The following is a 22,812-nucleotide window of genomic DNA, read 5'->3' on the forward strand; positions in this document are numbered from 1 at the left end:
ATGAAGTTTCAAAATATTGTATATAACACACACAATATGCATATAAGAGTTTCCTGTGGTGAGTGTTCAAATAATGTCATAAGCTATCATACGTAGAAATCTATCTCATCCTCTAAATATCGTAGCAAATACATTATCTTGAATATTTTATAGATTTTCATTTATAACGTGTATTCTATATATTATTGATTACACATTTAAATTAACCATAAACATATAAGTATTGGCAATCTACTTAGTACAATGTATCATTTAATATAATAACAATTGTACGATGATAATCATTCTAAACATTAAGAAACATTAATTTGATAATATTATACATAATATAAATACTAATAATTATTTAATAATATGTACTTTGATTAGTTCTATTCAATGAATAAGTAGGGTTAGGTCTCTTACAGTACATGTATCAGTATATTATAAACGCATATAAATAGGGTTCCTACCGCATGAAGGGCATCTAATTACATGATAATACCTCCTACGTTTCGCACAAGAATCATGCAACAGATGATTTACGAGAAAACGGATCGACGATACGTATAGCACACTTACGTGCGAATTTTATAAATAGCAACATCCACGCGATCTTGCACCAGTCCGACGTTAATCAGGATACTGATGCAAATTATTATAAATCGATCGTTAATCCTCGTTCGCAACGAGCCTCCTGTCCAGATCATTTTACAAGTGGCAGAGATTGCGCTGAAAGAACGGCAGAGATGGTTCTATAGCATAAAAACGATTGCTGATCTTGATCCAAATGATAGATGAACGTCTTCGTTCGAATCGTTAGATGAAGCATCCTCCAGTTGCTTTCGATTTCAAAATTACGACGCGAGGAAAACGAATTCACAAATATTTTGCTTCGACGTGTATCACGCTGTCATAGTATTGCAAATGCTATTCAGCTGTCTTCTTAAGTTTGCTCCTCTGTGAAACTGGTTTCTAGGTGGTTTGTTTAGAAGCAGTTTCCTGAGAACTGTTAACCTCTTCAGGGATAGATTTATTGAGATCAGGAACAGATGATTATAATTTTATTTTTGCGTAAAAAAATATTATTCTTCGTATTTCATTGTATATTAATAACACATACTTCAGCAAAGTTATCGGAAAAAAAGTATATTCTATCAAATATTACTTTCATCAAAGTGCTCTTATAAAATGTGCTGATATTTTTGTTGTTTGTTTATATTCCGCAAGTGATATTTTCAACAGTCCCCATTAATAGCGAGTATGAAGGCATAGCAAGTAGAAGAAAGCCGTACGACGAACGAACATTGTTATATAATTCTACAACTTTTTAAAGTATCGCTTCTGAAATACAAAGTGAAAGATCTATCTGACCACTATAGAACACACTTCTGCAACACCACTGTACAAAATTCTCACTGTAACCTTACATAAGAGGCTACATCTTGGATGGAGACCAAGCGTATCAAATTTTCTCCCGAGCTGAATGCTTGCCTGTGAAAAGAAAGTCCCTTCGTGAGGGCGCAATTAACGGGCGAGGCTCATAAATTTCCTTTCCAAGAAAGGTCGGCCCGACGAGAGCACGCATCTTTCATAGGGCTGGACGTGACAGGATCGATGTAGGATTCCGGGCTGTATAGCGACAAAAACAAATCGCGTTGGCGACTTCCGAGATCGCCGTTCGATTGCCCCCGCTAGGCGGTCGGTGTCGATGATTATAAACAAAAGAAAAGAGGGGGGGGGCGCCCAGATGATGGGCGGAGGGCTGGCGGAATGACGGAGGGGAGGCCTCGAGGAGAAAGAGGCTTCTTGGAAAGGACGTTTATAAATCACGAATCGCAGGCAACCCCTAATCTTCCACCCTGTTCGAGCCGCGCTGTCTTCCTCTCGTACTTTTCTTCCCCATTCCACTCGTATTTTGGTTTTGCACGCGAAACCACCATCACTCCTCCATTCATCATCCGACGGCGAGCGGCGTTCTCTCTTTCTGTTTCCGCTTTTCCAACCCCTCTCAGCGTCCCCCATGGACGCGCCCGATGAAATTCGCCCCGAATCACAGGACAATTAACGTCACGGCGTGCAGCTACGTGAAATAAAGGAGGTTCGAGCGATCCTACGATCACGTCTGTTGCCGCCTGAACGATAATGGGATATCTTCATGGCTCGCGAGCAACGGCTAGTAACACTAGGATTTCATATGTAAGCGTCAGATGCGCCATCCACACGTACATTTGATAAAAGCGACCCAGCCAGATCGTAAAATCGGCCAGTTAACGTTTACAATTTACCGTGACGTTATATTCGCAACTATCAAGTCTGATTCACACTAGCGGTCAAAAGTGCGGTCACAGGTCACGATCAATCAAAATCTAGGATTTGACCGAGGCATTCACACTGTACGATCAGAAGCAATCAAATCTCGTCGCCAGTCACTCTCATCTTTATTCGTTCGCTCGGACAAGGAACAAACGAAACTCGCGTTAATCTTTTACGAGGATTCATAAGATGGCGAATGAGATACGTTTGCGGTAGTAACGCGATGAGTGGAAATGATAAATGGAAGTAATTGCGATAACTGCGTGGCCGTACAAGTTTCCAGGTCATTCTTCTCTATTTCCATCCACTGTTTCATCTTGTCAGATGTATCGTAATATTTTTTGCCACTGAGATCATATAGTTCGTTGCAATTTCCTGCAAATTCGATTAGACGCTCGTTCTCCGTGCTCCTTTCCGACTTTTGACGGTGATCTTGATCCGGTGCCGCGGTCGACAGATTTTCATTCGACTCGATCGAACCGCCTGCTGTAGCTGTTCTCGTTGGATTACGTGCAGATGATTCTGACCGATGCTTGACTTGGCGTAATCTTACCGTACCGTGATCGCTAGTATGAATCTAGCTTTAATTCTTAACGGTAGAAAGGCTCCGCTATGGGCACATCATACTCGTATATAGCATAGAAAACGAATGACTTCACATACGAAGGGAACATATGAAGAATTTCTATTTTTATTTCCATTCATCGTCATGTTGTATTCTGTTCGACGATCGCGCGTGTTTTGTGTTTTGCGCCAACGCAAACCAATAACGTGGCCATTTTAGCTTCATGCGAAGAGGCATCACGAGGGCCAGCAGACATAATTTTCCTAAAGCGTTTGAATATTTTTGTAACGCCAAAGCTACACGTTTCTTATTCGCCGTTTAATGTTTCATTAACTCTAAGAGATCGATAAGCGAATTAAATATTCATATTAACGCGGAGATCGCGGACTAATCTGATGTATATTTTTAATTATTCTTATATTTACTCACGATATAAACCAATTATTAGAAACATTGTAGCATCCGGATATTTTTGCGACAGATTATATTTTTAGGAAGATTATCTGCTTGTAAAAAGGAATAAAAATGTTATAATCCGTTTCTATTTATATTCCAGAAGCTGCATCTTTTACTTATGGCTAGATTAATCGCTTCTGATCAATTCTATATGACGCTGTTGTGAAAAATTGTAAACTTCGATCGCTGGACGATATTACGACTATCGCTGTCTTCGTACGTTCACTGGTTCCAGCTAGACGCAACGGTTACACGACCAGATGGGATTTTCTATAAGCATCAATTGTATATGTCTGGATATACAGTTACTCATGAAAATACTCAAACACTTGCCACAGACAATTTTTACGAATATATTATGAGCGTTGTATAAATCCTTCTGAAATTTCAATTGCTTCGTAACGAGACACCACTGTCGTGACTACGATGGAAGAAACACAGTTTCGGTATTTGATATGCGATTGCTTGATAAGATGTTGGGCTTTAAAACTGCTCAACTTCTTGTACGAAAAATATAAAATACGACTTATCCCGTCTTTGCCCTGTACATTCTTCGTACATTTTTATATATTCATGTATATTTCATATTTTATATATTCGTACGTATCGTATATCTTAAGATTTGTTCTAAGCTTAATCAGTCTAATCAAGCGAACGTGAAATCAATAACAGTGCCGATAGAATTTCGAAATATTTCACACAGCGCGAGTGATACATACGTAACAAGCTTCTACAAATGTTCGAATACTTTCATGAGTTACAGTCAAACCTCTGGCATCCGAACATCCATTATTCGAACGTTACATTATGTACTACCCGAACGTTTCACTAGCCAAACGTCCTATTAATGGAATAATATTTCTAGCTTGTGTCATTTACTACTAAGTGTCCTTTTTATAGTTTTATATTACTTTCCTACTGCTTCGGTACGAAGCTAATATCGTACATATAATATGATCAAAAATAATTCAACGTAGTTTAATGCATTATAAAAATTTGATTTAGCAGCAAAAGAGACCTAGACTAACCTATAAATAATTTTAAAAAATATGACATCCGCGTTATATTGTATTTTCCTTAATTGTTCTTTTATCGTTGGTCTTATGAATAATAATCATAAACAGAGACGTGGGTTCTATTATTCGAAAATTCCCTCGTACCAACAGTTAGGTGTGTCTCATTAATTCGGATACTGGAGGTTCCACAGTACTATAAATACGTCAAATTATAAATGCGTGTATATAACACACTGTATCTGACATATTAGAATAGAAAGAGAATGGAATCTTATAGAAAATGCCATCATAACGATTCGTTCGTTCGCCCGCGGAAGAACCGGCCATGATTCATAAGAAATTGGCCGCTGGAATGAAGAGAATGATCGGAGGGGAAGCATAGGATTAATTGGTACGAAGAATGGGAATTAAGGCAGAAATCGACGAACGTAGAAGGTTCCGTGAAGCTCCTTCGCAGAAGATTAATCGCACGGAATATTTGGTCGAGAAAATGGAAGCGAAGGAAATTAGATGATTGTTGATTATGTATAATGAATTTTGATCCTTCTTTCTTGTTATCGATCTAGCGTAGCCGAATTTCTATAGCTGCGAGAGAGACGAATGTAAATTGCACCCAAAGCCAAACGTATCATTAAGACGAAAGCGATTTGTACGATCGTCAAGATGAATTTAACTGTTTCGAGTATTAATCGGCTGTTGCACGAAATTTCATTACTCTCGTTGATTACGTTTAATGAATTCTAATCCTTCTTTCTTGCTATCGATCTAGCGTAGTCGAATTTCTGTAGTTGGAAGAGAAACGAATGTAAATTGCGCGCAGAGGCAAACCTATCATTAAGACGAAGGTGATTTGTACGATTGCCAAGATGAATTTATAATTGTTTCGAGTATTAGTCGATCGTTGCACGAAACTCCATTATGTTCGTATCATAGTGTTTCTCAAGAGTTCACGATTGAGAAAGAAAAGGTTCACCGGCGAGCCTAAATTCATTTTGTTAAAGAAGGTACAATAAATATTCGCACTCTCGCGGTCATTCGATGATCTATATCAACAAAATACACAGGATAATACGGCTCAATTTCCTATTGTAATTGTTAATACTTTTACGTGATTTTCTATATGAAAAATTTTACGTTATCGCGTTGCAAAATTGATTTCCATCGCGAATGAATCTCGCGATTCATTTACGATATATTTCTGCTGTAATCGTAGTAGCAAGATACAGAAAACAATAACGGATTGATCCAGCAGATGTCCAGCAAATCAAAGTCGTCATTATCTCCTTTGGATGTACATTGTACATACTACATGTTGCGTACGTTTTACATGTTCATCTTTATCATGCCATTGTTCCAAGTATCTCGTTACCATACAAGATCCAATTTTCACCGCGAATAGCAATAAGTTTGAAGAACAGATCCTGTTCATTTCTTCCAAGTAACGAGCTGGCTATCTCCATTCCCCTAAGCTTCTTATCTATTTTCTTTAGCCTCCCTATATGAGACAAGTGATAGAATGACTTACCTTCGTTTGAACGGCCATTTGTCAGTCATATATTATTCTCGTTGCCTGCTACGTATTATTTTCAGTAATATTTCTTAGAACGTTGTTATCGATGGCGTGTCACAGCCCTTCTTTCGTCTCATTTTCAAACAAGAAACCATCGTATTTCCGAAGCTACCATATCAGAAAGTCTCTTCCTCTCGGTTAATCATATTCCTGCCAATTTCTCTTTAGTCTCTTCGATCGTATACTTTTTCATACTCCAAGTACCTGCTATTACGGATAGCAAAACCGCAGTTGCTATTGAACGTAACGATCGAACGTTTCGAAAGAGGCGTTTCAACGTTGGCGTCACACCGCGAACACAGAGGTTCGAACGAGAGGTTCGGTAACGAGGAGATAAATCGAAACTGATGCAGATTTCACGAAACCTAGGCGTCGTTACACATCGCAACGTGTTTCGCAAACGTGCAAACATCGTTATAAAATATTTTCATAGGAATTTACGAGTCGGCCGGAGTACAAGGGACGGCCTGATAAACCTAAATTCGATGCATCACACGTAAGAGTAGTTCGAACGTGTAATAAATCCTCGTTGAGACTTATTGTTCCTCGGGGCCCCATGGCGCGGCCAAGAAAACAAGCAAGAAGGAAATCTTTATAATAGAGTAAAATGATCCTCCTTGCTTCGCTCCCATTCTTCTCCGCGCGTACGTGCATCTTGGCTGGTAACCTATTTGTTTCTCATTAACGGACCTACATTAATCTTTCGATTCCTCCGGAGACCCCGTGAACAAATGTGAGAACATCGGGGCTGCTTGTTACCGAACGATTCATGGCAGCTTCGACAGAACCGAGCTTTTAGACCTCCGTTTAAATTACTTTACACAGGTATCCGGTGTAGAGCATACTTGCAAGCATAACTTATCTCGTAACTGATTAACGACTATAACACGCTTCCCATAAAAATTGGAAGCTTTCGTTTCGTCGATAAAATTTAATCAACAAATTATAGCTTTTAGATGAAACGCGGTTCAGATCGTAGCTCTTTTACGTTATTAAATATACTGGATTTATATAGTTTACTCGTATTCGTTGTAACGAATGTCATGTAATTTTTTAGACCAATGTACCAGCTATTGTTTAGATATATAGGTTCTTTGATTAGGTGTTTTAGATTTATAATTCTTCAACTATCATTTAGATCTTCCGGCGTAAATTATTGCGTGTAAAAGTTCAAAGGTCAAACAGATTTTTTCATTTTATATTCCAGAAACGATATCTTAAAGAAGTTTAACCAATATCACGCATCCTTTTTAAATATCGTTTCTGGAATATAAAGCGAGAAATCTATTTGGAGACTTCTAGATATACCAATAGTTTCTCGATCATAGCCTAGACGATATTAAAATTCCTTCTTTCGTCTAAATTATTCTAGAGAAAAGCTGTAATATTTTCTTCACATCCGTGTTGGATAAAGTTTGAACATCGAATGGATGCATGTTGTTCCGCCAGAGAATTTTGCGCGTGCTTAAGATAAAATCTAGACGTAAGAAGCGATTAAGAAATTGTATTGTTACTTACAACCACTTGATGCACCTGCCATCGTGAATCAGCAACAGGAACAAGAGCAGCCAAGCTTTAGCACCGCTTCTCTTCGTTACCGTCATCTTCATGCACTTTACATTCTAAAAGACCGGCATTCGTTCCGCTGCTTCGCGCATTAGAACTGCTCTATCAATTGTCCAATGTTCGACGACTGTCCTGGCACGCGCGCTCTTTCAGGGACCACTGTGTTTCTCTCGATGATCGGTGGATATCGTAACGTAGAATCGCGCTACCGTTGGCGATCCATCCATCTTCGACGAAGCCAATGAAAAAATACTCCAAGATCTCCGATCAATGCAATCGGTGTAACGACCGAACCGAACTTCGCTTCCAATTATTCCGCTCTCGATGTAACTCTGTTAAACGCTACTCTAAATTGAAAGAAATGTTAAACAGAAAGAACAATGAGAACTGGCTCGGAGGTAGAGTCAAAGATACCGAGGGGAAAAGGGCAGCGCGTCCGAAGGAAGATATAAATTCCAAGTCGGGAAACACTGTACTTAATTGCAGTTGTCGATGGGACGATAAAGCAGTCGCTTAGAAATCACACACGCGAGGCCCTGATTTATCACGGCTGATCACCGCGTGCGGTGCAATTATCGTCGAGCCTTTTTCTCTTCTTTTTGTTTCTTTTCCTTTCCTTTTTCTTTTATCTTTTTCCTTTTCGAAGCGAGCTTTCCCACCGGCGAATAACGTACCGTGTGCACACTTGGCGAAGCTAAGCGGGAAGCGAAGGAGGCCGAGTGTAGCAAAACAACGACCGGCACGTCCACTGTCACTCGACGATTGATCGGAGGATGATCAATGGAGGCAGCGGAGCAGACGTCAACGCGCGGTATCCTGAATGATCTGCGACCGATACGGTCCCCTATCGGGTGAGTTCCTTCGCGCCGTCCCGTGCTGCAGGGAGTCTGCGTGGTTACAGGTGTCCGTCGAGCCGTCCCGCAGGATTTGCCGGTCGCCGTGGAGGTGGAATCCTCCTACTACTACTCTATTTCCTCCTACTTCACCTACTCGGTTTTCGTTGGACGAGGAACCGGCCACAGGGATGGCGATCACGGTGCGAACGCGGCCACGCGAACAAGGGAGGAGGCGAGAAACTGGTCAAAGATCGCGTCCACTTGGCCCGCGAGGATCCGTTGGACAAAAATCGGGAAAGTCGTTCTTCCATGTCCGATCCGATGATGCGTCGTGATCGTGTCTGGATATCTAAAACGTACACAACGTTCGTCGACGTAAGATTCTCAGGAATATCACCGACTCGTTCGTTCGACTCTCGTTTTTGCTCGAACGAACAACGAGCTTCCGCAATGGAACGTCGATGGTCCGAGGATTCGATACGAGTTCCTTTCCTCCTGCTGTTTGTAAATGCGCGCTATCCGAACGTCTCTTTTCTCGAAGAAATCAATTCTAAGGGATTCTCTTACGTAAACTAATTGGATATCGTTTACATAAACAGGTGTAATACGTGAAATTGCGGAACAATTTATATCTATTAATAAGAAGCTACGTTTCGCTGAACTACCAATCCAAACTAATCTAGAAGCCGTCGCGAAAAGAGCAAATTATTCTCATCACACTCGCAACTGGACAACTGTCGTTTAATATTCCTATTTATCGTAAAAAAGATTATTATTTTCCTGTACTCTTTTGGTCTTTCTACTCTTCCGATCTTCGATAGTCGGAGGACATTCCTGTGTCACACGTTTGATAGTTATTTTTCCACTACAACCATTGCAGATAGATTTATCAATTCTTGTAATTATATTCTATCTCGTAATTATGCTTACGCAATGTACATAATTGCTAAGTCAATTTGGCGCGCCCTATTCTCGATTTCATAAGGATGGTTTAACCTACTATTAAGATATCGTGACGCGCGATTTTACGCTTTCAAATTCCCTATAAACGCATCAAAATCCGCAGTCTATCGATGCAGGTGTCTAACGATGCTTATGTTTCAATACTATTTTAACGCTGGAACAATTGGCCTTTAATACGTAGCTAAATGTTTTATGTATATATATATATATATATAAATTGATATTAATTCATACCTGATGATAATAGAGGCAAAGAAATTACCATTAGTGGAGGATCCTTACTATTTTGGAACAGTTGCATAATTGTCGTTTCTGCACTACCCTAGATTCGCTCTTTGTACGTGAACAACTTTATGATTCACCGTATATCTATTTGTTTCCATCCTGCCACTTTAATTCTGATCATCTGCGTATGACATATTTAGGCAAACATCGCAGGTCAGTAGATCTAGTGTCAAGAAACGATTGTATTCTTCGAGGCATTTTATGCATGTACACTGTACACTACCGCTCAAAAGTTTCCAGTCGCTTCTATTTTCTCGCTGCGGATTTTCACGCAAATTTACATTTCTATGGACGCGCTAAAGAAATGGAATTTAAATAGAAATTTGTTTGTTACGTCGAAGATTATATAACGAATGCTCTGCTTTTAATATTTTTAATATTTCTGCATATAAATGTACATAAATGCGTACCAATCCGCTGTCCATTTACTTTCGTCCTTGCTGGTTGATAAACAAGTATATTTATCACCAGGGCAATGCTCTTTTTTATTAACCTTGTATCGCGACCATTCGCGCTTACCATTTACGGCTAATCATTTCCTTCTGTTGCCGATTATCTTATATTTTTATCGTTTATCATAATTTTATCGCACGTCGATATTAAAACAAAATGCCAGATATCCCTGGACGTCAGAAAGACAAGAAGAGAAGTGAGAACAAATATAAATCAAGAACGTAAAAATGAATTACAAACGCAAGCTTCGTTCTTATTCTTAAACCGTGTATTCTTTTTAATTATTACATATGACACAGGCGCGTGAAAATGTTCAGACACACGTAGGCATCTTTAGCGAATATATTATGCGCGTTAAGCATATATTTAAGATGTTTCGTTAATCGCCGTGACAGGATCATCGTAATTTCCTTTTACTTGTCGTTTATCCTTGCATCCACTGGCACAGTATTAACGATTACAATTGCACGTGTTCCGTAGTATACCAATATTTAAACAGCATTTACCTTAACAGCTTAATTTGCTACAGCTAATTTAATTAGTGCTCTTAATTGGTAAACGATTAGTTAGCTACCAGTTAGCGAGAGAATTAGGACAAAAATAATACAAATATATTTCACATTGCGTTCTATTGCAGATTAGGTATTTTTAAGTTGCGTCTTGTGTCTTCAAATTTGGTGCACCAGCAACGTAGATGTTCGATAGCGTTATTTTTCGATACACCGTCCCATGCATTTTTTAACCCTCTACGAAAACGTATCAAGATACCTGGGAAATGAAAGAGCGATCAGTTTAAAAAATATCTTAACTTTAATCTCTTGTCTTGTCTTTCGTACACCCCATACGATGGGATTAACATCGAAATATCTTTTAAACCAGACAATATTTTCACATACAAGTGCCCTGGTAGCTTTTCGTAGAGAAAAAAGACTGCGTAGGATGGCGCATAAAAAAGAAGTATGGTTTCGTTAAAAGAGCAAAGATGAAAACGCCTGCACCTAAACAAATCCGGTGGTCGCGGTAAGACGTCTCCTCCTTGAAACAGAACAAATTGCGTTTGAAACACTTTTTCCGATAACGTATACTTTAGCTGACATACTTGTGTGGATCGATTAAAAGCAGACACCCTGTGTGCACTTATTTCACATTTTTTCTACGTTGTCGTAAAGATGGAAATCAATTCTAAAGTCAACACTTTGGAAAATATTTTTGCTACATGTTCACCTACGCCATCGACGATAAAACGACGTTTTATAACAGTAAAATTTTCATAAAGCGAGTAGCGCTACTCTTTACTGCGCTGTTCAAGTGGAGCAGATGCAGAAGAAGACGAAAGTGTCCGGAATTTAGGACAAGTAGTAACTCTCTAATTAAGTATTCTAATATGACTTCCTCGCTCATATTTAAAGTTCCATCAAAACGCTTACTTCACTCTCGACGTAATGATACGTGAAACACACAGGGTGTCTCGTTGTTATCGACCCACGGAAATATCTCCTAAAAGATAGATTAACGGAAAAAGCGTTTCCCTCCCTATTAGACTGTGCCAAATGTTTTACAAGGAAATAACGGACGCGCAACGTTTTTTGTTTTCTATTATTTTATCGAATTACGTGCGATCCATTTTGTAGTAATAGGACAAAATAAACATCATGTAAAATAAGACAATCGATAAGATAATATAAAAGAAAAAATGTGGCGCGTCTATTATTTCCTTGGAAAGCGAAAGAAACTTTTCGGACTAGCTGATACATTTTCCTAGCGACGAATAAAATGAAACGCGCAACTTCTCGTTTCGTAGAACGCGATCCTGCGATACGAAGTTCGTTTTCTGCGATAAGAGATAGAGCGAAGAAACGTCGTGTTTCCCATTTGCAACATGTGTGCTCTTTGTGCGAAGAATGCGGTAAGCCAGGAATCGTAGCAAGCCTGTGTCACAAAGTATCGAACCAATTACGCGTACGATTTGCCAATTAGTTTCGAGGAGAAAGTGGGATCGTATATTTGCCGAGAAGCCGAACTTACCATTGGAAATATCGCACAGAAAGTATCTAGAAAGGTCTAAAGAGCCGGTTCATTCTCCAGCAATCATCCGGTTTCTATTTTATCCGAAATTAGCCTGACGCTCTATCGTCCTTCTTGTATCTTCGTTAAACGCGACGAACTTTTCTCTAATATCTGCTCGTCCGTTTTCGACGATGGGTATATTTTGGTTGGTTTATAATGGACAGCGTCATAATGGATCAGCTGATTCTCTGAATACGAACGTCTCTATATTGTCAACGTAAATATGCAACACGCTCCGCGGACACGCTCAGTCGACACACATCGTACATGCTGAAAAATAATTCTCTCGCTGAATGTGACATCTGCGACGTGGGACTGTCGATTAGCCGCGTAATAGCCCTGTACAGTAAGTGTACGAGTAAATATGATGAAGATTTTCCGATGAAACTGCAAGTTTATCAACGAGTTAGCTGTCGCGACCTACAACAAAATGCGTGGCAAGAGGTAAGCGACGACGAGTATACTCGTCGAACACAGAGTACGCGTGACTGTTATAGTATAGAATTAGGCGATACACTTCAATCGTTTTGCGGCTAAGAGTTGCTCGAGCATCGATAATGGCGTATAATAAATCGTCACAAGAGCGTTAATGGTAACTAACAAATGAGGCAATCAATGGTAATGACTGTTCAATTTGTTGATTACTCGAAGAGATTAATTAGGCGCATTCAGGATCTAAGTACATACGTACGTGCACGCAACACATGCATACGTATACGAAACTTCGTTATGAAATCGTGCGATTCGATATCCTTTTTTGTTCGGAAGTATATAGCCATATACAGGGTGGATCAGTACGAACTAATATCCGAAATAACTCGTTACTTATTAGTTAGTTTGATCGAGAAAGGCACTCTCATCGAACGGATGCGATTTTATTCTCTAATATTTTACACTCCCTGAGATATCAACCTGAAACTTGAGCTTTTTTCAACGACACCGTATATTTTCCATAACGTTAATCGACTCAGCTGGACATTTTTCACGCTACTCGATAAATATAGAAACTCGATTTTCTCGAAAACCAAGCCGAAAACTCGAAACTGTTGCTCCATGTTATTTTCTTATTTTTCCAGGAGGAATCACCTCGTGCCCGCTTTTACCTGTTATTCGGCCGGACCCTGTACAAGTCTCATTGCGCGGTAGAACCGCGTTCATCCGAACAGGTTGAGAAACAACGCAGTTCCTGTAACGAGCAGATGGGATAGTCGATATGTACCTTCGACTCTTCTTGTCGGTTCGAACGGAGAATTTTGGCGCACCACGCGCCGAGCGTCTCTTCGTAGACGCGTACCGGACTCGTCGAAGCTGACAGCGCGCTTGCACGTGGCGATCATCGCGAAGCAACGTGCACCTGTCCGCGAAACAGCAACAGCGGAGCGTTCCCGTCACGACGGCTGGCGTCGTAGCTGGCCGAAGAATCTAGACGCGTGTCAGCGTTGGGAAAAGATCGGAAGACGCGTTGCGAGGCGACAGCGTTTGCCAGTTTGTCTCGCGATCCAGGACGACGTGACACGCGAATCGGCGGAAGAAGGTTGGCGTTAATTGCGCGAGTACTTTCACTCGGCGCTGTTAAAACGACCGGCGAATCGCGTTGACGCGCAAAGAGACGAAGAGAACGGGTTAAAAGCGGTTTATTGCAGAAGCAGCGCAAAGGATGGCCGCTTCTTTCGTTCCAGATTATTTCCTCCCATTATTCGTCGAAGACGTCTACCATAAAAAGGGGGCAAACAGATCCGGCGACAGCTGCTTGGCTATTAAAAGCGACTTAAACCCCAAACCCTCGGTGCGATCGCAAAAGTTACCTCGCTCGTTCCATCGAGCCCCCTTCTACCGCGTCTCGGCTCCTCTTCGCGATTACGCACAAAGCCAACGCATGTATACCGCTCGACAGACTTTCCTAGCAAATAAGCAAATTGCTAAATGAGCCGTAACGCCAACCCCCGCCACCGCAAAAAAAAAGGGGGAAGAAAGACGAAACTTGCAGAGGCAGCGATCTTTCTTTTCCCAAATTTTACGTTAAAATGCTACTGGTTTTACCGCGCGACGTTTACTTTGCAACGTTTCGCGATCTTTCTTTCCCGGTGACTCCGAACGCAAACGAGAAGTTGTTTTCGATAATAAGTCGCAGCAGCTTCGTTATTTAACGCTAACTTTACCAGGCCCGCTTTCAAAGTTTCACTTGAAATTGTACATCCATCGTTATTTCGTTTGTTCGTCCAACTTATGTTTTCGCGATAAAAGAATGAAGTTGTATAATATCGTTTGGTTAATGATTAGTCATAGCGATAGTGTGCACGTTAAATTGAAACAAATTGAAAGTCGGAAGTTGTGTATCCGCGTGGATGTAGATTAATTAATTCGATACCGATGCAATTAAATTGATATCAAGGTGTTTCGTGAGGACGGATTCTCATCTGCATAATCTGTATATAATAACATGGGTGAAAAAAAGGAATTAGTCCCCCGGCGATAAACTTTTTCCCACCCCATCGCTCGCTTCTCGAATCTAGAACCTCGTGCACTCGCTTCGCTGGTTCTTCTACCAAATTGTTAAGGCAGCGGATAAATTAGAAAAATATTCTTTCGGCCACTGATACCTCATAGTTTATTAATTATCAGTACTTAATAAATTAGTACCTAATGGCCGTTTCATCTGGTCGATTTCTTATTTAAAAAATAAAAACGACATATACAAGCTTTGTACGAAATCGCGATGAAACGTGTAAAGCTGCCTCTCTGTACACGTTGATACGTATTGCGATGTATCGATCTTTCACGGTTTTCTCTGCAGATTATCGACCGCTAAGAAGTCGAATTTCATCGTCGGGTAATTTTATCCAGGGCATCCAGGTTCCATTGAAGTGCTCGGGATAAGAACGTGGATCCACTAGACCGGACGTTTGATTCCTTAGAACTGTGAAGTATCCAGCGATGAAGCGATTTAACTCGTCGACAACCTACGAACAAAATAACATTTCTTTAAAGAATAATTTCAAATTGAGCATAACAGATACGATTGCAATAGATATCCATTAAATTTGATGATCATTCTTGATTATTTATACTGATTTTTATCTCGTACGAAACGTTAGATCTTGCAGCGTAATAAACTAATTTTACGCGATTTTAAACAAATTCCGATACGATCGCTTTCGTTTAATTTTCGTTAGGATCGTTAGGACGTTTTAATAAAATTGTAAAATAAGCAGCGCACAAAGTTTTCAATAGGAAACATTCATCGAATATATTTATTATCCGAATAAGGTCTCCGCGTTATCGAATAATCCTGTCCTCCACACAGTTCGGATAAATACGGCCCCGACGTGTATATTTACCTCTGGATGTTCGCGCGACAAGTCCGTAGTTTCGCAAGGATCGTTGTAGACGTCGAACAAGCATCTATCCAGACACCTAGGATAACTTGTAAAATTATCGCAAACAACCGTGGCCGCTCGTCGAAGTTCGATTATACGCTCGCTGTTGAACGTCGCGTTCGAAACGCTGGCAAGAGCGAAACCGGCTGCTGAATGCAAAACCTTTGATACGTTGTACTCTGGGTACGATTCGCTCGTGCCGTTGTCGCCGTAGTAATCGCCGTACTCAAGCTTCGCTCCTACGTACGAGAGAAAAAGTTTAATTGGACAAGATCTTTGATAGTCGATTCGCCAATCGACAATACGCGATTATTTACTGACGGTATTTGTCAGTAGCGACTAAACTTAATTTGCTGTTATAGAGGCTGAGTCGGAATATGCGAAGACTACGACAGGAGCTGCTTGAACGCGCTAAAAGGAGAAGAAAATTTATTATTAATTGAAAAGAGGATAATTACCATTGATCAATTTGTATCTTCCCATTAGAGCTCCAGAAAGCTCCTCCTTTTCGTCGATGTTCAATAATACGTTCTTACGCCTAGTCTTTTTTTCAGAAACGATAGTGGCCCATTGATCCACACCGTCGAGATTTTCCTCCAGATCTTCCAAATTACCGCCAGCAGCTGAGTAGAATGTTGGTAGCCAATCGGTCACGTGAATCAATTGGTTTGAAATTCTGGACGGATTTTTTATCGCTGGCGAGTAAACGCACGCTACTCCACGAACTCCGCCCTCGAAAAGCGTGAACTTCAGCTGAAAATGGATGCTACCTTAAATAGAATAAAGTATTAATTTTACTTATTTAAATAACTCCTATCAAACTGAATGACATCAATTTTTGTGTCCTGTATAAATATCTCATAGTCTAAGCTCTCAAACGAGAGGATAACTGCTAAAGATTTTAACAACTCCTTAATTATTTTTCAGATTTATCTCGTCTTTTCTTAAGCACCCTGACACGTATCAACGAAAACGTACAAGAAACCGCAGAGCATAAAATACGGCGTTATATTACCCCACGCAGAGGATAGTTTGATCCATAATTCTCCAAAAGGCCCACAGTCTGTGCACCGTTATCAGACATAAAAACGATAATCGAGTTTTCCAGCATGTTAGCGTGCCTCAACGCCTGGACGACTCTACCGACAGATTCATCCATGGCGGTAACCACGCCTGAAAACAAGGAAACATATACATTGCAATAAGGTACAGCAAACAACATTTATGGTGTACATAAATACTCATATTTTATGTTTCTGTTTGGATTCACGTATTATGAAAGTTCAGACGCTGCGAGAATATAACAAGTAGTAGTCGATGCACCGAGAATAAGGCGACAAATATAAGAGTCACGGTCCAAGCTCGAGTTCAAGTTGGAGGTGTCAGGTCTAAATGCAAAAGTACGAGGAATGTCAAGCTTGTCGATTGGAAAAGTAACCCAAGGCTGTAACCCGAAAACAAGGTCGTACGTCTACATAAACCTCTCTTTTTATTTTATTACGCTGAATCAGCCCCTGCTTTGCTTCACACGTGTTCTCATTCGTCCTATGTATTTTCAGATTGGGCTCAAATTTTACCATTACAGAGTGTACCGTAACACCCCACGTTGGATCCACTTCAGCGGAAGACAGGGAAGACAAAAACAACGAGAAAGGTTCGTACGAACATACGTTGACCAATCTTGAACATATTTGACCTTGCTTCAAATTCACAGCCAGTTTGTGATTTTTTTAAATGCCGCGAAATTCTTTCACTCGACAACTACGAGGTTCCATGCAGACCGAGGGTGGCGATTTCGAGCAGCTTCTGTGGAGCTAAGCAGTTGCGTGTTCGTATGAACTTTTCTCATCATTTTCGTACCTTCTGCGCATTCCTGAAGTGGCTCACGCGTGTCACAGTACACCCTGTCTAACTAGACCATATGACGATCAACAGCCACGTCTCACACGGTGTTAATCAGGTTTCAAAATCTACTTTATATATGTAACAAGCACGATATAAACGTAAAAGTTTTCCGTGGCAAGCGTGCGAATACTTTTGCTAGCCACGCTGTATACACATATGATTAACAAAGTCAATGCTCATCTACGATTTAATCGTTCTCGTCGCATACCTGCCAACTTTCTTCTATCAAAGTCTTCGATGTAGCCTAACGTGGCGTTCGTTTCTTCTTCATCGCGGACTTCCATCTTCTCCTTAGCGTCGCTAGAATGAGCGGCAATATGGGATAACTGAAGGTACAGAGGTTTGCTGTGATTGTGATTGAAAATTATATCTTCCGCCCTTTCCGCTATAAGGTCTGTCATATATTCGTAGTTGTACTTGACGGATAAGTTTCCTGCGACGTCGTAATGTAGATCATATCCAACGTGGAGCTGTAAAAGAATTTTCATTCTCCTTGATCGTTTCTTTTGGAAAGGGAGCTTTCATCTACGCACAGTTCAGCATCCGAACCGATATCAGATGATCAAATAGATGCAAAAGGATAACGATGATGAAGTCCCGCAAAAATAGGAATATATTTGATCGTTACTTCGAAAGTTATCGAAATTATCGAAAGATATATTTGATAATAATAAGATTATAAAAATGTGATTACCAAAGTGGAGAAAATTATATTCGTTATCGTCAAAATGGTAAAAATGTCCATGCTTCTCGTTATTTTACAAAACTCACGTTTTGCTCGATGGTGCGGTTGAAGTATGTGATGTAACCATTGTAATATCCCAAGAAGGTGTCGAAACCACGATAGGCCGGTGTATGATAATCGCTATAATAGCCAACGTGCCACTTTCCTACAAGATGCGTGGCGTATCCCAATTTTCGTAGGTATTCTGGCAGGAGCGTATTGTTCAAAGGTATCGCGCGTTCTTCACCTGCCTTTAGCGGGTAACCTTGCATTCCTGTTGTGCAAAAATGTACACGTTACATTACGAAACATTCCCGATAATTAACACTTATACGTGAGACAGCTTATTAAACGATAATTAAATCGAGAAACCTATAAGTACTTGAGTCTACATCATCTTCTGTACAGGTGTCGAAAAATCTTTTTTCTTGAGATTATTCGTGATCGATACCATAACACTTTGTATTTGAGTTGAACTTAATCATCGTGTAATTAGGTAATTACAAATAAAGAAACATTTTGTATAATATATACATAACATATAATACGTAGTATTAAGGTCAAGCGGATAAAAGCACAGTATAATGTCCCTCTCGATATCGTACGACTTTTCTTTGAAACATTTTTCCGTGTCGTTCGTATTTTTCCAGACATTTGTGCGTTTCCAGTCGAACAGAACACGCTGCATGCAAATGTACATTTTTACAATATTACGTACAAGGCCACTGAGCAGGAGACACCAAAGCAATTTAAAAATTCCATACATTAATGATAAGAAAAAGGAAATCTAATTGCACTATTAGCAGTCGTTTTGAATATACGACTTCCTCGTTATCTTTCACGGGTGAATAAATAACTAAGCGCATAGTTCAGCTTAAATGTGCCACGTAAATATTCTTCGTTGTTTCCACGTAACATGGCAGTCTTCTTCGATTCTTTTTTCGATCGTTCACCTCTTACAAAAGATGACATTGAGTTCCACTTACAACGTTCGATGAATAACTATCATACTTTGGCAATGGCTCGAGCAAATTTTATTTATAGATAGAAGTTAGTCAAGTGTTGAGTTAGTTAAGTCAGGAGTTAAATAAACATAGTTAGATAAATAGATAATGGGCAGGATAAATATTTAGATTAAATAAACGATTCTCTATGGCTGTAGTTAAATAAATAAATAGACGTCTGATTAAAGAATGTACGGTCAAGAGTACAAGGCAAATAAGAATAACAATTGTAAACCGAGTCTCTCGTGATAGCCAGGACGCTGATACGAATAAAACTATCATCGTTGATAATTTGTAACACAAAATTGTGTCAAAATAATATCTACTGCTACCGATATATCGGTCAAGTAATCATTTTGCGAGTATTTTATTCGAATAATTCTAAGCTTGAAACTGGCTCCTGACTTGAAACAGATTGCTGGTTTAACAATTGCGAGTCGCGATAAAAAATTGTTAAAAAATCAACGAGCCAAATGCCTGGCTATCGATCTTATAAATCATATTCATAGAGTACCTGTCCGAATAGGATAACGCCCGGTAAGAAAGGCTGTCCTCGACGGTGTACAAATCGGCAAAACGTAATGTCGTTGTAATATCACGCCATTGTATGCCAGGGCGTCTATATTCGGCGTAGGTATTTGATCGGCACCGTGAAAACTCACGTCGTTCCAGCCCTTGATGAGGAATTCCAGCAATTCAGTATTGTCTTTCGTTCGTCAATCGGTAGGTTGTTACTTATAAATGATAAGATCCTGGTCGATATCAATCTTATCAGGTTTTTCATTCTTAACTCCGTTTGTAGTAAAAAAAAAGGTTCAATGAGAATCTTTATCTCTGGGACGTGTAGGAAATTATCGAAATTTCGCTGACAACACGTTTGTCGTGAAAATTATTTGCGACCGAAAACGATCAATTAAAAATCTCTTAACTTTGAGTCGCGTAGCAAATTTTGCCGATCTTTCGTTATAAATCTACTAGAGAAAGACTCGATAAAAATCTTTAGATCGTGTAGCGAATTATCGAAGTTTCTTGGTTGTAAAAGTTATTTGTACTCGAATAAAATTAACCGAAGCAAATCGTCGAGATCTTGACATCTCCTTGATCGAAAAAATTACTCGTACTGGAACGAAGTTAATTAAAGAAACCTTATCTTTGGATCACGTAGCAAGTCGTCGAAGTTTTATTGGCGAAATTTTATTAACCATGCAAGTCGTTAAAGACGCTGTTGTTGAAAAAAGATAATTCTCAAATGTTTGAAGAACAGAGATAGAAAAAGATCCAAGTTTAGTTTGCAACGCTTTTTAAAAACGTACATAAAATTTACGATCGTATTTGTCAAACGTTCTTAGATATGATGAAACGAAACGAAACGAGCACAAGGATTAAAGAAATTATATGTCAAGTTTGCTCTATTATCTATCTTATTGATATTCAAGAACGAATTGAGAGTGCAACATAGATGCGTGCCTTTTAATCGATCTTCAATTTGGTCTACATGCAACGATACACTGCTATGTTTTTGCATGTCAGTTGCTTTGTTCGCAATTGCAAGAATGCAAAAACATATGGTCGAAACCATATTTGTCCGACAAATGAAATCGAGAACATAGAAAGCGTGGAGGAGCAATATGTGTGTATTTCCACGAATCGAAGTATTTATTTCATAAATATGGAACCGCGTGGATATCTCTACATGAAGTATTGAGAAATTAATTTCTACCTTATCTTTTAATCGTCTGCGTGCAATATTCATGTGCAACGAAATCTGATCAAATATCCGCGATTATGAAACACAAATGACGCAACTGAGACGCTCCCTAATTCGTGGAAAATAGAATTATCAGGAAACAGGTCGATAAACTTGCTTTTAACATCGATCAGAATAGAAATATTACTTTTTCCATTTGTTCGAAAGAGATCGATGTAAATCATTAGTGCGAATATGTCGTACGACGTTTGGCGAACCTGTTCCTGCAAAGTGAAAGAAAGAATGCAAATTCGGCTTGCGTTTATTGCCATATTTGCTGTTAAACGCTTTTCGTTCGATTTCACGAGCGACACCAACAGATTTGTCCTAGGAAGTAAGACAAAATTGAATGTTTTCGAAACCTAAACAATCCGGATAATCTTACAAGGTCATCCGCCATGATAACTATAATATTTGGCCGCTGCTGGCCCTGCGTTTCCTGTTGCGCCAGTACGACGTAGAAGTAGAACAAGCATCCTGAGGCAATAATCACAGACATTGACACTATGCAGTTAAGGATAGGACTCGACATTTGTTTTTACTCGTGCCCAGGTCTCTTCTTCTAGCCGTATAAGAATCTATGGAGAAAGATTCACACGATATGCGATAAGCAAAATTGCACACTGTAAAAATTACTTTAGTTTCACAAGGAAATAACAGATTTTGTTCTATTGCTATAAAACGGATCATACATAAAAATAAATAAAATTCGATACAATAATATAAAACAAAAATGGTGCGCATCTATTATTTCCTTCTAAAACCGAAGAATCTTTTCGAAGAATCTAATGCGCGTACAGGCAGGAAAACCAACACGTTACGAGGAAATACGAGACGCGTCCAGAAAATAAATTCCGATTGGCTGTCATATTGGAAAAATAGAAGTTTGCTGCACGTAGTTTTTACCCTCATCGAGATACTTGCCATTACAGGACGCCGGTCTTCGCACGCGCTCAAGATCAACGAAGAATCTTTTAACAAGCACCCAGTTATCAGATACCCTGGATCGTCGATATTGAATTGTATCTTTTAATTCGCCCTAATACAATCGCTCTCGTGACGAATACTAGAGCAAAATAGATTCAAGCGAAAATCTCTGTGATAAAGACCGAATCTCGAGTGTTTCCTTCTTTACGAAAGAGATATCGCTATCTATAAAAATATAATTACTAAATTTTTATCTCGTCACGCTGTCATCTCTAATAGCCACGTGGATCTAGCCGATGCGACGATAAAATCTACGTAAAAAATAAAATAAAATTTCGCGAGTTAGTCCCTTTACAGCAAGCGTTTCAATTTAATAAATTTCATAAATTTATATTTTATAAAATTTAATAAAACGTTCAAACTACGAAAGTTATAGCGTCGATGCGTGAATCTTGGAGGTATTTTGTGTCACTAAATCCGCAAATGAAGTGTCTGCAGCTTCGTTTGTAAAGTTGCACCTATTGTACGGATAATTTCTATCGACGATACATTTACGTAACATAAACGCACGTCCTGACGCAACGATTTATCGAACGTCCCTTCTGTACAAATCGCGAAGATCCTCGGAAATGGTAAAAAGCCAATCGGAACTTACTTTCGCGGATACGCCTCGTAGAACCGCGCGTGATCGTAATTTAAACGCGTTGCCCGAGCTAAGTAAAATCGACCACCACTCGACACAACGATTCACCATTAACGATCCTGCCACGTAATACCGCGCCACTTATAACGCGCCGAGGCTTTATACCGCCGGCGGAGAAAGTACTTTCCGGGATGCTCTACACTCTAACTATTATCACTGGCCGACCGTGCGATCATTTAACTCCGAAGCCTGTACCGCAACTATCGAAAGCACGCGTCTCAACGAGAACGTTCCGCTTTGTCCTGTATTCTTCGCAATTATGGAACTGATCCGTCCTTGCGATTTTCTGATAATACGCACCCTCACCTTGAGTACTAGCACGTTTGCACGGGACCGTCGGATTCCTAACTAAC

The 22,812-nt window shown here is 39.7% G+C and overlaps 2 protein-coding genes across 4 annotated transcripts in view; both read right to left on the reverse strand.

The window, feature by feature from the left end:
- Window positions 1–8,406, reverse strand: part of LOC139996661 (protein Wnt-11b-2) — a 30,541-nt gene extending 22,135 nt beyond the window's left edge. Inside the window, exons 1-2 of one of the 3 annotated variants that reach the window (XM_072021186.1) lie at window positions 8,143–8,406; window positions 7,421–7,815 (exon numbers count right to left, since the gene is read on the reverse strand). In XM_072021186.1, coding sequence (XP_071877287.1) covers window positions 7,421–7,512 — 92 coding nt within the window. In that variant the 5' untranslated portion in view covers window positions 7,513–7,815; window positions 8,143–8,406. Of the gene's footprint in view, window positions 1–561; window positions 1,047–7,420 lie in introns of those variants that run through there. The other 2 variants (XM_072021185.1, XM_072021184.1) reach the window with 2 other exon arrangements.
- Window positions 8,407–12,256: 3,850 nt separating this feature from the next.
- On the reverse strand, window positions 12,257–22,793 carry LOC139996380 (arylsulfatase I). The gene is given in 10 exon segments (XM_072020737.1): window positions 12,257–15,032; window positions 15,411–15,688; window positions 15,908–16,202; window positions 16,465–16,622; window positions 17,563–17,824; window positions 18,126–18,352; window positions 19,597–19,756; window positions 21,215–21,275; window positions 21,277–21,407; window positions 21,628–22,793. Coding segments are annotated over 9 exon segments (1,635 nt in total). The 5' UTR covers window positions 21,306–21,407; window positions 21,628–22,793; the 3' UTR covers window positions 12,257–14,867.
- Between the last annotated feature and the right edge of the window lie 19 nt (window positions 22,794–22,812).

The sequence above is a fragment of the Bombus fervidus genome, chromosome 18 (assembly GCF_041682495.2).
Source record: "Bombus fervidus isolate BK054 chromosome 18, iyBomFerv1, whole genome shotgun sequence".
NCBI lineage: Eukaryota > Metazoa > Arthropoda > Insecta > Hymenoptera > Apidae > Bombus > Bombus fervidus.